Below are 13,890 nucleotides of genomic sequence, written 5' to 3'. Positions count from 1 at the left end.
ACATGGACATAATTCTGTATATTCTGTGCATAGCCAGCCCGTGATCATCTTTGTACTTATTTTACGTCAATAATACTTAGTTTTTCCAATCATTTGTACAACTGCTATAATTACACATTTTCTAATATCCCTTTTAAAGTATTCCAAAAATAACACCCTCCACATCCGTGATGGTTTTATTTCTGAAAAACACACAAAGAAGCACACAGCTCCACCACCATCACTCAGCTGACTAGCACCATCGCCACTGGCTCGGTGGTGGGCGGAGCTATTGACAGCGCACACACACAGTGTAACAATGGACCACATCACAAGGCAAATTAACCATCAAACAATGAACGTATGGAGATTTTAAAGGCTTAGTTTAAAACACACACCCATTTTTTTCCACTTACATAAACTACAAAGCTGGGAACTTTTATAATTGGGAGTATTTCTTCAGTATCATTTGCAGCCAGAGTAATGTGTTGCTTTGTTGTTGTTGTAGTAAATATCTGTTACTGTTTGTGTTACTAATAGTCGAATGGTGGCTTTTCATCTACATCTCCTATTTACTATGGTCGGTGTACACTACTCATCCTAGACTCATTTTAGGATTTACAGATTAACTTTCTGAGTTTAAAATTTGGTAAATAAAGTTATCCTGCTAATAGCATGTAAGGATTACTTAGCAGGAGCATGTAGTGCACACAGCAGTGGATTTAAGAACCCCTAGAGCCCCAACAGCTCTAAACACTGACCTTATTTTCCTGACCTTCTGAATAGTAGACTACTGTTGCCTGTTGCACAGAGCAGTTTGTAACAACATTTGCACTTGTTTCTTTGGGCACTTGAGAGTTGTGAGACAATGTATACGCTTTAATAACAAATTAATGACTGAAAATGTTTGATAAAGTCCAGTTACAGGGTAAAAACCTCCTATAGCTCTCAAAAAGAAATGCAGCAAACTCAGGTGATCAATTGTAAATTACACCACGGAATCCATTCCATGTATCTTTAAGGCAAACATATGTTATCAAGGCCCTGATACATTTAAACAGTTGGTCAAATTATTACAGAATTTAATAATCTATATTTTAAAGTCATTAATTCACTTCTAAGATGTCAAAAAAAAGTGAAATTCAAAGTTTCCACAACCTGTGTCGGCGAGGAGTCGTCTTCAGATCGTTTTGTTAGATGTACGGTCCAAAATCCAGAGGAATGTTTAATTTACAATGATATGAAATATAAAAAACCAACAAGAAGCCGTAACTAATCAACTTTTTCTTGGTAATTGACTTGAATCAGTTATCAAAAATGTTGCCTGATTTAGAGCTTATTGACTAAATGTTTCCTCACTCAACGATTTCATACCGTTCTTTCGGTTTATGAATGCAGCAGATCCCTCAGGGCAAAGGCACCAGTCTGCTTCATGCTCCTACAAAGTCTGGTGAGATTTCACATAACATTAATGTGCCTAAATAACTGAACAATCTGCAGCTGACTTTAGACTAATAATAACAACATGACCACTGAAAAGCAGCAAGAACTTTTTGTTTGGTTTAATAAGTAACCGACTGGTGCCCTGGCACTGTTGCTTTTGTTCACTATGTATGTATGGATAGGGATATGTATACGTCTGTGTTTAGATAGATAGAAAAAGTTACAATACTACAATGTAAAAATGATCATTTACAAACAACACATACACAACTATTCCCTACATTATTGAGCATTAACTCTTATAGATGGATTCCACAGGTAACATAGACATCTCTATCTCTCTGAGATTAGTTTTTTCATGGATAAGAAGACACTGAGAAGAAGAAACTAACATCATATTTCTCAGGAAACAGCTGGAGGACGACATTAACAGCTTCCCAGAAAACAATTTTATTAGAGCAGAATGGTCACACTTTTGTCACTGTGCAAGCGTGTGTATGATGGATTAGGTTGGCTGGGGGGTCAACTCTGGCTTTAAATCCATGAAAAGATGCATAGCCTGTCAACGCATTTTTTTTTTAAAGTTCTTGTTGGATCATATATGTATTTACACTATGCATAATTCACTCTTTCCACAGCAACGTAGAAACTTTTCTTGTCATCCAAACAGTGCCAGCCGATTGGTCCAATCTCACAATCCGCGCAGATGAGATACTTAATTCTCCCCACATCGTTAGTGAAGCCCACATTCTCAAAAGTGTACATGTCGTCCACTAACCAGTGGGCGGTCAGAGTGTCCCCGTCCACTGAGCCCTCTGTGGTGCTGAGGCCACTCTTTTTCCGCATGGAGGGGAGGAACAGCTGGTGGGAGAAAGAAGAGTCTCTGATAACATAAAAACACTTGAAAGGACTCAGGTTGACCTAACATATACATGAAAAGAGTGATGCGCATTTAAGTCTGATACGAAGGTCTGTGGGCAGACATAGCCGGAAGTGAGGGAAAAAATGACGACATCAAACCTCCACTAACAGTTGCTTTCAGGATGCAGTTCAAGATCTTCACCCTGATGGGCAGAGCTCAAAATGACCTTGCTCTAAAGTACACATCAGCCTTTAAATCCATGTACTCAGTAAGTCTCTCAAGTCCCAAGGCACCAGGCCTCATCATGTTCCTACAAAGTCCAGTGAGGCTGCATGTAACTTCTATAGGCCTCAATAACCAAACAGTCTAATTTTGGACAGATTTCCGACAAAAATAAGCAAAACTTATGCACCTAAAATTATTAGATGTAAATGATAGATAATTAGTTCACATTTAATAGAATAATTAGTTCAATTGGTGACTCGCAAGTATAAATAAACTAATAAATACTATCATACTGAATTATTTTCCAGTCTATCATGTTTTTTTTTGATGCTGTTGTTGTTTTTTAAATGAACATTCGATTCGAGCTTTCCAATAGATGTAGTAAAGAGGACCATGTTGTGAGTAATGGAGTATAAAGTTGTATAAAATGGAAATAGTCCAGTGAATTACAAGCATCTCTGACTTGTACTTGAGTAACTGCATTTAGTTGCATTGCATCTCTGTTTTTCCCCCCCGAAAAGAACCTTGGATTTATCTTACATGAACAAACATCAATCTGTCTAAGTGCGATTCGACACATTGAAAGCTCAGAATGCAGCACACTGACACGAAGTGCCTGATGTCTCACATCGTACCTCTTTCTCTTCCAACGTTGCCATCCCCGGGCACAGCACTTTGGACCCGCAGCGCTGACACAGCACAGACTTGATGTTCTTGCCGTCCGCAGAAACCAGGTCGGACCGGTCCGTACCGTCTGTGGACTGTTGACTGTTTTCCATCACGAACCCTGACAAACAACCAGGTTCTGAGATGTCGATGCACAGAATGATCGAGGCTAAAGTGTCGTTCACCAGGCGAACCGAGGGACAACAGGGACTTATTAGCTCATGGGCAGAACAGACTGAGTGAAACCAAGTAGCGAGTCCCGGGAACATCTGTAGTTCGGAATTAAATTGAGAATTATAACCATATTTTTAGTTTAATTTGACTAGCTATCAGCCTCGTAGCCACTACATATAAGCCCCGCCCCTTGAATTTATGCTCACACTGTATTATACGACTATACGACAAATTGCTAAATTATACAAACATGAAAATTAGTGACACGTTTGGAAAAAGTCAAGCAAAACGTACCTATTTGTTCGAGTCAAAACAAGCGTGGACACGACAGACAAATCGTTAGGTAGAGGTTTGCCAAAGCTAACCTAGCATACTAACTGCGCTTGAAATGTACCAGCCACTAAAAGCTCTCGTTCAGAAACAAGAATGTACTTTGGTTCCTGATTAGGCAGGCTCTCTCAGGAACGATGTGGATTATTATTTGATTATTCTGCAGTCTGTCAGGATAAAATAAGTAAACTGTAAAATTAATTGTATCATATATATTAATCCCACCGCCCATTTATAGTCTTTTTACAATGTTTTTTACTTAAACTTTCAAAAATAACAAATGTTTTCCAATAAATGATGAATGTTTGACATTACCAAAGTTGTCACATTTTTTCAGAGTGGCCTATGAAGATACAACTTAAGCAGTGGTGACAAAACACTTACAAAGTAGTAATGCCTAAATGGAAGAAAACACATTAGTATGAAAATGAAGTAATATAAAAAAATTTTAACATTAGAACTGTACTTACAGTACTATATCAATGCACATAGAAACATTATAGCACTGAGGTTATCTAGTATCTGGTTCATGAAACAGATGCATGCCGCATGGCATAAATATGACCTTAAAAATGCAGCATAGGACGATAGTGTATTTATTTTCAATTTTAAGGGTGTTGCACTATTAGACAACATATTATAGGACCGACACATTTCCATTAGTAAAGTTTAGGAGATAAGTTTGCAGGTGTCCGAGTGGGTGGAGGAAATTGAAGATCATTGGTTCTTTTTACAATGCATGATCCTGACAGACGAGTTAAGAGGAAATATACTTATGTGACGTTGTAGAATATCACATTCAGCGAGCCTCGGGTCGAGAGACCGTTTTACTATTTTGCAAAATTCACCATTGTATGGTCAGAATATTCAGAGATTTAGAAATACAAATCAGCACAGTCATCTATCACTATGACTGATTTTGATGCAGATCTGTATTGAGATAGAGATTGAACATACTATTAAGTGAATATCGAAATGATTGTGAAGTTTCTAATTAATTACATATGATTTTACTCATAGTTTGGCATTTTGATACAATTATGTAGTATTTCTTTAGACAGCAACACAAGCTGTGAACACACCCACACGCCACTGCTCCTTCTCTCAGGGCCACTGATCTCCAATCAGCAGCTAAGTCTACTGGATGACTGGGAAATTATTAGGAGTATGAGTTTTAGCAAGATTTATATGCTTAAAACATAAATTCAGTTTTAAAAAAGTGTGTTAAAGACAGAATATGAACCAGTAATGACCAGCAGTTGATGAACCTTGTTGTCTTCAGTTGCTTGCTGCTGATGTGACACTTTAAATTCAAATGTCGGGTCTTACATTTCCAAGAAATCTGCTCTCGTCCGAGTATACATTACTCAAACCTTCGAATATACATCAGCGATAACTGGACACAATTTGTTTTACATGTGAAAAAAAAAACATACAATCATTTTCCAAGATGACCATTAATAAATATTTATGTTTACATTTCTGTGAAATGTATGATTTATCACTTTCTACACAGGACATTACACAAAGGCAAGAACACAAATTGTTTTAGTCTTTGTAATAAAGCTTGAATAAGTTGATCTAGAAAAAGGAGTCTTAAACAGCAGTTGATACAACCTATCAATGGAGTTGTAAGTTCAATAATGATTTGATTGTATATTTATGGTCAGGAAAACATAAAAGTCAACATTTGGAAATCCTTGAAGCTCCCTTGACGGTTAAGATAGGCCATTTCCTTTTAAAAACATTTCCATTGGCCTAAGGCACAGAAATACTAAAAGTTTATATCAATCATACCGTACATAACAAATAAACCCCATATAGGGATTTAAAGTTTAGAATTTGATGGTATACACCAAGGTGCATTTGATATTTACACCTCTCATTGCATCTGAAATCTAGCACAAAAGAAAGACATCTAACTGACAAAAAAATTGACCAATCCAGATCTGTACATTGTGCGTAGCCCAGGAACTATTACTCTAGAAATGAATTAATAGTGTCGTCTGGCTGAAAGATGACAGATTCTTTTCCTTTCAGCATTTTAAGAAGTTTAGTCTAACCTGAACTGAGCCAATACATTTTACCACAAAAGGTACAAACCTTTACAGCTTTTCCATGTCGTCAAACAACTTTAAAATCATTTTTTGGGGGGACGCTTGTCAATTTAAATAACACAACATATGCAAAAGTACTTGAATTTCAGTATAAAAGTCCAAGAAACTGAGAAATATCCATCCCACCGATTAATTTGTTCAAAAATGTGATTACCATTACCCCTAGAGTTACCCAGAAACACATATAGGTCATATGTTAAGCTAAATGTTCCTTTCATAATCATGATTTGTTTTGCTTCAATGAGATTTTAGAGGACTGACCGGGTCTTCAGAGTACAGATTAGATTATATTTGCAATATGGACATGAGTGAGTCTGTGGTGGGCCCATGGGTTTTAACAGAACGCTGTACAGTAAGTGACAGCACAACATATCTGGCAACATCCATATACACTGTGTATACTTTCTTCCCCCTCAAACAAACGTGTGTAGGTCATCAAGCACCTAACATACTCCAGTCCTCTAACCTACATGTAGACTGGGAGGGATAAAAGGAATGGTTTATAGTATGTGCTCTATGCTACAGCACAAATAATACTCTCTTTACCCTTTGCACAATGGTAACAGACTATGGAGACGTCGGGCTACTAGAGAGTTTCTAAGAGACCAGGAAATTACAGTAATATATGATTTTGGTTAAAATCCCATTTTGACCTTCCTTAAAAATGCAAACTAAGCTTCATAATTTTTGAAGAAGTAGTGCCTGTGGAAGATTCCCCCTTAGTTCAATGGCCAGTTGATGCTACTTTATTGGAGTAAAAAGGAGCCAAACCAGTAAGATAACCAAAACCCAAACAGGATGATAGCAAATCAAAAGCACACAGGGAGCAATAAGTGACTATACTCAATTCCAGCAGCATTTTAAGTGTGTTTGTGTGTGTGTGTGTGTGTGTGTGTGTGTGTGTGTGTGTGTGTGTGTATACATATATGTGTGTGTGTGTGTGTGTGTGTGTGTGTGTGTGTGTGTGTGCGTGTTTTGTGGGGCTATAAAGAAAAGGATGTCACAGCCAGGGGCTCTCAGAGTAGAGTGTCATCTGTGCATCCTCCCTCGAGGCCATAGCGGAACTCCTGCAGGTTGGAAACGCCGTAGAAGTGAATGAACGCTGCTGCCACCACCAGAACATGAAAAATCTGATGAGAATGGAACTATAGAGAGGGAGAGAAATATATGTGCATTAGTTAGATTCATAACAATGTCCCTCCTAGATCAAACAAAAATGATATCCAGAAACACTTTAAATACTTACCCAGATGTCACACTTGCCAGGGAAATAGCGTTCAGGGATCCTTGCTGCATACAGACCAGCACCAGTGATATACATGGCACCCATTAGGTAGAACCAACCCATCTGCCCGACTGTGGTAGCCTTAACAAAACCCTCCTCAATGGTGAAATGCATGGTGGGAACAATGCCACTTAGTCCCAGACCCATGAAGACACCTAAGAGAAGCATGGGGTAAGTTTCTTTGTATAATTTCTAAATAATAATAATAATAATAATAATAATGAAATATTTTAACAAATCCACATCTACATTTCTAAACATTACAACACAAAAAGAATAATTATTAGAAAACTATTTTGAATGTTATCAGTGTTTACTCTGCATTTGTTAGTTTGCATGCAAGAAAATTATTACAACTTTTCAGGAAAGCAAACACAGTTACACGTGTAGTGAAACTATACATTATAAACTAAAGCAAATAGCTACAGAATATGAGAATTTGAATGACAGAAAACAACATATCTGCTTATCATCCAAAACTAGTGGGCACCTGCTCTTGTGGGTCTGTGACGGGGTGTAGAGAAGCGGTCCCACTGGGCCACTATGATGGCAGCAATGCCGAGGACACATACAATGGTGAGGTAGATGAGTCGAGGTTGAGGGGAACAGTAGAACGAGTAGTACAGCCAGGGCACGAAGGAGCCCATGATCAGGAGGGCAATGCCCGAGTAGTCGAGTCTGAGGAAAGAACAAAGAGACAACAGCTGTTGGGTGTTCGGCTGAAGGTCTGCTGGATGCAAAATAAGGCAAATGTTTTCTCATGTTTCTAAGTATGTGCATTTGATGTCTATCACATGACTGTTCATGTAGGAAAAAAATGTACAAAGACACAATAACATAGTTATTATAATTATAATAATTATATTTATAATAACTGTATAATTGTATTGTTATAATTATAAATATTTTTAGGTTGTAGTTTGATCAATGATAAATGTCAATTCAGCCAAGTACAGGCCATTTTGTGTTGGTCCTTGGGCCTGACACACATTAATGGGGCCGACCACAGGTAACAGATTGTAGCCTGATACTGTAACTCGGTAAAACTCACAACTAAATACAAATGCAAAGGTCAGTCAGAGCTGAAACTCTAATTCAGACTAAACTGCTCTGGTCCCTTGTTTACTGAAATGAACACTAGGTGGCAAGCTGCATGTCCAGTATGATGACACATGAATAAATTAAATTTAAAAAAAAAATCTACCACAAGAGCAGTGAGTCTAAAATAGAACAAGGCTTTGACAGTTACAAATTATTAATTCATTACAGTGTGAGTTCTTACTTGGAGAAGGTGCGAGACACTTTCTCGGAGTGGCAGTAGACGGTATGAAAAAGCCAGGAGAAGCTGAGGCAGAGCACGGCTCCCAGGAAGAACATGCCGAATACCACTTTCTCTTGCAGCGGAGCCATAAAATACATGTTGGGCCGCAGCATGGTTAACGTGCCCAGACAAATGAATAATATCAGCCCTAAGGAAGAAGACACAACAGTTTCAGTAATAGCCAACATGAGAATAAACCAGAACCATTCAGGGTTTTTCAGAAAAAGAATATGTGCCCATCCAATGTGTCTGGCTTTAAACCACAACAGAATATGCTGTCAAAAATCTATGCTCAGTCATGTTACCAATGTTATTTAAGGCCTTTTACTCTCACCTAACAGGTGAGTCCAGATGTTTCCTGTCTCAGTGTGAATTCTGAAGATGCTTCCAAAACAGGCCCGGAAGGAGGGCATAGGGGGTCGGTGTCCATGCAAGAGGTAATCGTTGTCCTTAAGCCACTCTGGCAGGACGTGAAAAGGGATGACCCTCCAGCGCCCCTCCCAAACCTGAAAAGTAACGAGAGCTTTTACTCACAGACGCCCAAAATCACATTGACTGAACATCTAAAAAAGTTTAACCATATTTTACTGTTAAAAAGTAGAATCTCAATCACTCATTACTTCATTTTAAGTACAATATAAGTTTAGTGTGTAAGTGAATTGAGAATTGTTTGCAATAATTTAATCATGGGAGAAGATTTTTGTTCTTGATCACTCTAAATAGTCATGGTCAATAATGAATATCTCTCTTATATTCGAAGCTGGCATCGTCTTTATAATTGTACATGTAGGCAAGATCTTTTTTCTTCTTCTTCCTGCTGGCTTATCATTAATCTCTAAAAATTTGTTACAGTTGTCACTTATGCTTTTGTCAGCTGTGCATAAGCCGACGTTGATCTGGTGAGCGTCTTATATTAACAGGGATATAAATCCTGTGTCTGATGTGGAATATGAGAACATGCTAAACTCACGTTTGACTCACTCAAACTACATGTCAGTCACAGGTTAATCCCAGATTGTTGTTGTTCATCAAAAGCTGCTGCTACATGACCATTAACCTGGCAGCTATAGCACAGGACTGTACACTTGTACATGTACGAGCTGAGCAGAGTGTTGAGGTTCTGCTCATTTGACATGGTTGCTGCACTATTTTTATACTGATTCAATTTAAGGATGCGAGCCAAGTTGTGTAAGGTTATAGGATCTCTTTTCCTTTTCTATCAATATTTACTATACATTATGTTTTTAACAACCTACGAGTTCTATAGTAAAAACCAAGGTATTACTGAAACCTATTTGGAGTTTCCAAACTAAAGTAAAGTAATGAATTGTTCTACAGCCCAGTTTGAGTCCAAGAAAATCCCATTGGATGACATGAGCTGACCTGTTCACATCAACCTCCAACATTGGTTGATGCCTGGTCACTGTGTCAGTATAAACATTTGACTGACAAAGTAAAATCTGGATCAGTGCTGTAATCGGAAACTCTATAAATTCAACAATTATTGATTGAATATACATTTGGTACCTTGTGTACAAACTCCTCCATCTTCTCCATGGCGTGGTGAGCCTGAAGTGGTAAAGTCAGGACCTCTCCCACCTCATCGTCCTCCTCTTCCTCCTCAGCAAGCATCGCAGCTCCCTTCAAAGAGACCATGAGAGAATACTGAAGTCACTGAGCATCAACAACTTTTTTAAATGGCCATTTTTCTTAAATAGTCTACCAACCTCTGGATAGACGCCTTTAGACGCTGCCTGTCGCCCCCCTCCTTCGTCCAGCAGCGGCCCCAGCTCCATCAGCTCAACATCTGGGACTTGGCAGTCCTCAGAGATCTGGCAGTCTGCATCACTTGCAGACCCGTTTCGGCCTGACATAGGGAGACTGCCTGATGACCCACTCACAATCTCTGTATTCGGCTTCAGGCGGCACACTTCAACTTCCTCCTGAGCAAGAATCACAATCAATATTTACTGGTCACGTACGCAAACAGTATCTGTCAGTGACGTCAACAAGACAGCTTTGCCTCACACAGTATCTGTATGCAGGTCATACTGCTAATGTGTTTTGTACAAGGTTGTTTGCAAAGCTTCTTATTATGTTACAATAATGCTTTTATAGTTTGGATATGGATGTTAAAAATCAGACTACTTCCTTTTATTTTTCAATAAGAGCTTGACAGACTGTTTGGTTCTAGTATTATGACTGACTTTTTAAATTACACCTTTACAAAGTAAGTTTTTACTTCAACAGGAAACTCTCTGAATGTTGCTTTTGTTAGTGAGAACATAAATATGCAAATCAAGAAAAGAGTGCTGTTTTAACCCGAACCTAGAAGATCACTACTTAAATAACAGATTGATAACGGCCATTCATTTATTAATTGGCATTTACCGGAATGACTATCTGATCCGAAGCCATTTATAAAGACAATAAATTGTTTAGTTATGCTTAACAGACCAGTGATAAACCATCAATAACAACAACAACAAAAATTTGCCAGCATGTGGAAAATCCTCCTCCAGCTGGACACTTTGGTGGCACTTATAGTCCTTAGGAGTAGTTAACAAAGAGTCTCTCGCTTTCAAAAAAGTATTAATAAATGCTATTAATAAAGGGTAATAAGATAAGATTCGTTTGGGTGTCAACAGCAGCAAAGTAGATACCAGAAAAATGGAGATCTATGTCAATACAAAAATACAATAAAATAGCAATAAGATATGTATAATGGGTTTGCCATTGAATAATTAGCCATTAGCTAAGTTTAGACAATCACCTATGAATGTCAACATTTCTTTTATAACGGTGTGTGATAGTGTGTGTTGTGGATCAATAGGTATGTTGGAAAATCGCTTCAGGTGTCAGATCATGCCACTAAATTTGTTCTGAGGTGAGAGTGCAGACAAAGGACGGATGCAGGGTCCAGGTGTGGAGTTTGGACTCCTCATCTAGATGCAGTTCAGCATGCCAAATGCAAAGTCCATCCCAGTTTCTGTATTTGTGTGCCTCGCCTCGCAGTCTGCTATAATTCAAAAAGATGGGACTCACTACCTGTTATAGGCGATGAGATCACAGGTCACAGGAGTTTGTGTGTGCGCCTTTGATCCATTGATCATTGCATCAATGGGGATCGTGTGACAGGGTTTCAATTAAGGACAGTTACTCACTAATCAACAAGCGTCTGGTAAACGGGAAGAGCATAAACAACACACATCTAGCAAGTACAATGCACACAACTGTAGCTAGCAGAAGAATACTGTGACACAAGTCAGAAATATTATTACAGACTGGCAGTCAGCTTTGACTCGCATCATTTAAATAGACAGAGACAACTCTCCAAATGCACTTTCAGCTTAATAGAAACACTAACAGTGTGCTTTTCCTTATCAAGTGTGTAGTTATTCATAATTAATAACCTGTTTACAGGTCTCGGTCCAGATGTCATGCAGCCCTTTTGTCTATGGTCACAAAGGTCATTGGAGGGGTCTCCGGAAAGCATTAAATGAAGACCACCTGGCGACCTCAGAAGACATGCTCACATTAATGTCTTACAACTGATCTGATTGTGATGATAACACACGTTGGCGTGCAGCAGTTATCTCACGAAGCCTTCATGTGTGGGTGGTGCAACATTAACCTCACCCCTGATTTAAAATGGCTGTGGAACGTCTCATTAGAAACCACACACGCTGTACAAGAGAACAAAGAAGCGGCCGGACTTGTTCATGTGTATTAACACCGGCCGAAAGTATCGGCGGGCGGACGATCCTCCCCGGAGCCAGGCGAGGTGCGGACATTCGACGCAGAGTCGCGGCTGACAACACAAACAAAACACGACGGACCAGACGGATGTTGATCAGCAGCGCCAGACGGGACAAGGCGTGCGAGCGGTGACCAGCCGCAAGATAGAACAATTCATAACCTACACGCGACCTGGCACGAGTCACAGCGAGGAGCCGGATCGATATCAACACAACACCGGATACATTCCAGCCAGCTGACCGCGGATCGCTCGTTTTATCCGCTCGCTAACGTAGCCGCTCTTAGCTAGCGCCGAGCAGCCGAGCGGGCGCCGCGGCTCTGTGGATTAACCTGCACGGACACACGATTCTGTACGACGACACAAAGTTAGAGCAATAGCTACACAACCTACTGCACCGACGTCTGCCGAGACAGTTTCACCCGAAAGGACACGATTTACCTGACAAGGTAGCCTTCGAACCAGGAAGGTGAATTATTTATGTATATGCGAAACACAATCCTTTCCGGAAGTTGGGATCTCTTCCGTAAACCTTAATCTCAGTCCCTTTTCAAAATAAAAGGACTTATTTTACGTGTGGTCGAAAAACTAGAAAACCAAACATGTTTATATTGTTACCTTAAAATAAAAGAAGAAAAAAAGAAGCATTGATCTGTTGACATCACTTTCATGTAATTCAAAAATAAAAAGCAGGAATCAGTAAATGGAATTTTTTTTTAATCATAGTTACGTAACGTCCTCCATAGTGTGTTACTAAACACTATGGCAAAACAGAAATATAAAACATTTAATAAAACACGAAATGTCAAAGAAAACCCCCAGGGGATTTCAGAAACCCGACAACAACATTAGAAATCCAAACATCAGAACAAAACACTATAAAATTTAGAAAGTTGAAAACATTTTCTGAAATGTTATGTTTTGTACCTCATACATTTACATACACATGTTGTCTTTGGGAAGACAAATGTGTGAACTATAAATTTACTATTGGATGCTATTGTACTTGGGTTTTTTTTCAAGCGGTATGATAATGATAGTGATGATCACTTATATATCTACCTGAAATGTTGCTGGAAATACTGCATGTTGAGAATTATTTCTGTGAATTATTTATTATTATAGCCTGCTCTGGTTTAAAAAAATAAATATTTAGACACTGACAACATACAAAGTGACTGTTCTCTGAAGACGGGCCCAAACACTCTGTACAGGGGATGAAATCACAGACTAATGTTGTGTCTCAGAGGAATTACATGTACCACATTTTAAATGACAATGGTTTCAAACTAGATCTGAAACAGTTAATCGATTAAGCGATTAGTAATTGACTACTAAATGAATCATAATAAAAAAGTAAAAATTCTTAACTTAAACTTAGACGGATATTAAATTGAATATATTCTGGTTTCTTTGCTCCTTTATGACAGTAAACTAAATATCTTTGGTGTGTGGACGAAAACAAAACATCATCTCATGGTTTGGAAAACACGATTGACATCAAGTTTTAAGCACACAAACCTCAGGTGTAAATAAAAAAATATATTGTTGACTGTTCTGTTAAAACCTCCAGCAGGTCATGACCATGACCAATACCAGTAACCACAAACTCAACAGCTACATGGGACTTGACTGTCATTCATTTTGACAATTTTCCTACTTGAAAATCTCAAAATGTCTGATTAAAAAAAGGCCTATAAAAGGGCCCTGACACTAAAACTATGACAGTAA

General features: G+C 38.6%; 2 protein-coding genes across 6 annotated transcripts; both read right to left on the bottom strand.

Annotated features, from left to right (window-relative positions):
* Positions 1-158: 158 nt before the first annotated feature.
* On the bottom strand, positions 159-3,784 carry rabif (RAB interacting factor). Its single transcript, XM_035632014.2, has 3 exons — positions 3,644-3,784; positions 3,145-3,296; positions 159-2,283 (listed from the first exon to the last, which is right to left on the bottom strand). The coding sequence occupies exons 2-3, from the start codon at positions 3,286-3,288 to the stop codon at positions 2,035-2,037; spliced, it is 393 nt and encodes a 130-aa protein (XP_035487907.1). The 5' UTR covers positions 3,289-3,296; positions 3,644-3,784; the 3' UTR covers positions 159-2,034.
* A 1,346-nt stretch (positions 3,785-5,130) lies between these two features.
* adipor1a (adiponectin receptor 1a) lies at positions 5,131-12,691 on the bottom strand. Of its 5 annotated transcripts, none has more exons than XR_007030833.1 (9): positions 11,176-11,417; positions 10,130-10,345; positions 9,930-10,043; positions 8,737-8,908; positions 8,364-8,550; positions 7,572-7,759; positions 7,043-7,236; positions 6,715-6,941; positions 5,131-6,684 (listed from the first exon to the last, which is right to left on the bottom strand). XR_007030833.1 is itself a non-coding variant. In XM_035632008.2 (8 exons), the coding sequence occupies exons 2-8, from the start codon at positions 10,274-10,276 to the stop codon at positions 6,813-6,815; spliced, it is 1,131 nt and encodes a 376-aa protein (XP_035487901.1). In that variant the 5' UTR covers positions 10,277-10,345; positions 12,601-12,691; the 3' UTR covers positions 5,131-6,812. The 5 variants fall into 5 exon arrangements, 3 of the variants coding, with proteins under 3 accessions (XP_035487901.1, XP_035487903.1, XP_035487902.1); XR_007030834.1 differs by having other exon boundaries at positions 5,131-6,668; positions 6,725-6,941; XM_035632008.2 differs by lacking the exon at positions 11,176-11,417 and adding an exon at positions 12,601-12,691 and having other exon boundaries at positions 5,131-6,941.
* Between the last annotated feature and the right edge of the window lie 1,199 nt (positions 12,692-13,890).

This window comes from Scophthalmus maximus, chromosome 6, assembly GCF_022379125.1.
Source record: "Scophthalmus maximus strain ysfricsl-2021 chromosome 6, ASM2237912v1, whole genome shotgun sequence".
NCBI classification, from domain to species: Eukaryota; Metazoa; Chordata; class Actinopteri; order Pleuronectiformes; family Scophthalmidae; genus Scophthalmus; species Scophthalmus maximus.
Note: the sequence above shows the minus strand (reverse complement) of the source record. Positions and strands in the feature narration are given on the sequence as shown.

Coding starts and splice junctions, on each gene's coding strand:
- rabif (XM_035632014.2), bottom strand. CDS start 3,288: ATGGAAAACAGTCAACAGTCCACAGACGGTACGGACCGGTCCGACCTG. Junction 2,284..3,144: donor CAACGTTGGAAGAGAAAGAG/GTACGATGTGAG, acceptor TTCTCCCACCAG/CTGTTCCTCCCCTCCATGCG.
- adipor1a (XM_035632008.2), bottom strand. CDS start 10,276: ATGTCAGGCCGAAACGGGTCTGCAAGTGATGCAGACTGCCAGATCTCT. Junction 7,237..7,571: donor TCACAGACCCACAAGAGCAG/GTGCCCACTAGT, acceptor TGCTTCTCTTAG/GTGTCTTCATGGGTCTGGGA. Junction 6,942..7,042: donor CTGGCAAGTGTGACATCTGG/GTAAGTATTTAA, acceptor CCCTCTCTATAG/TTCCATTCTCATCAGATTTT.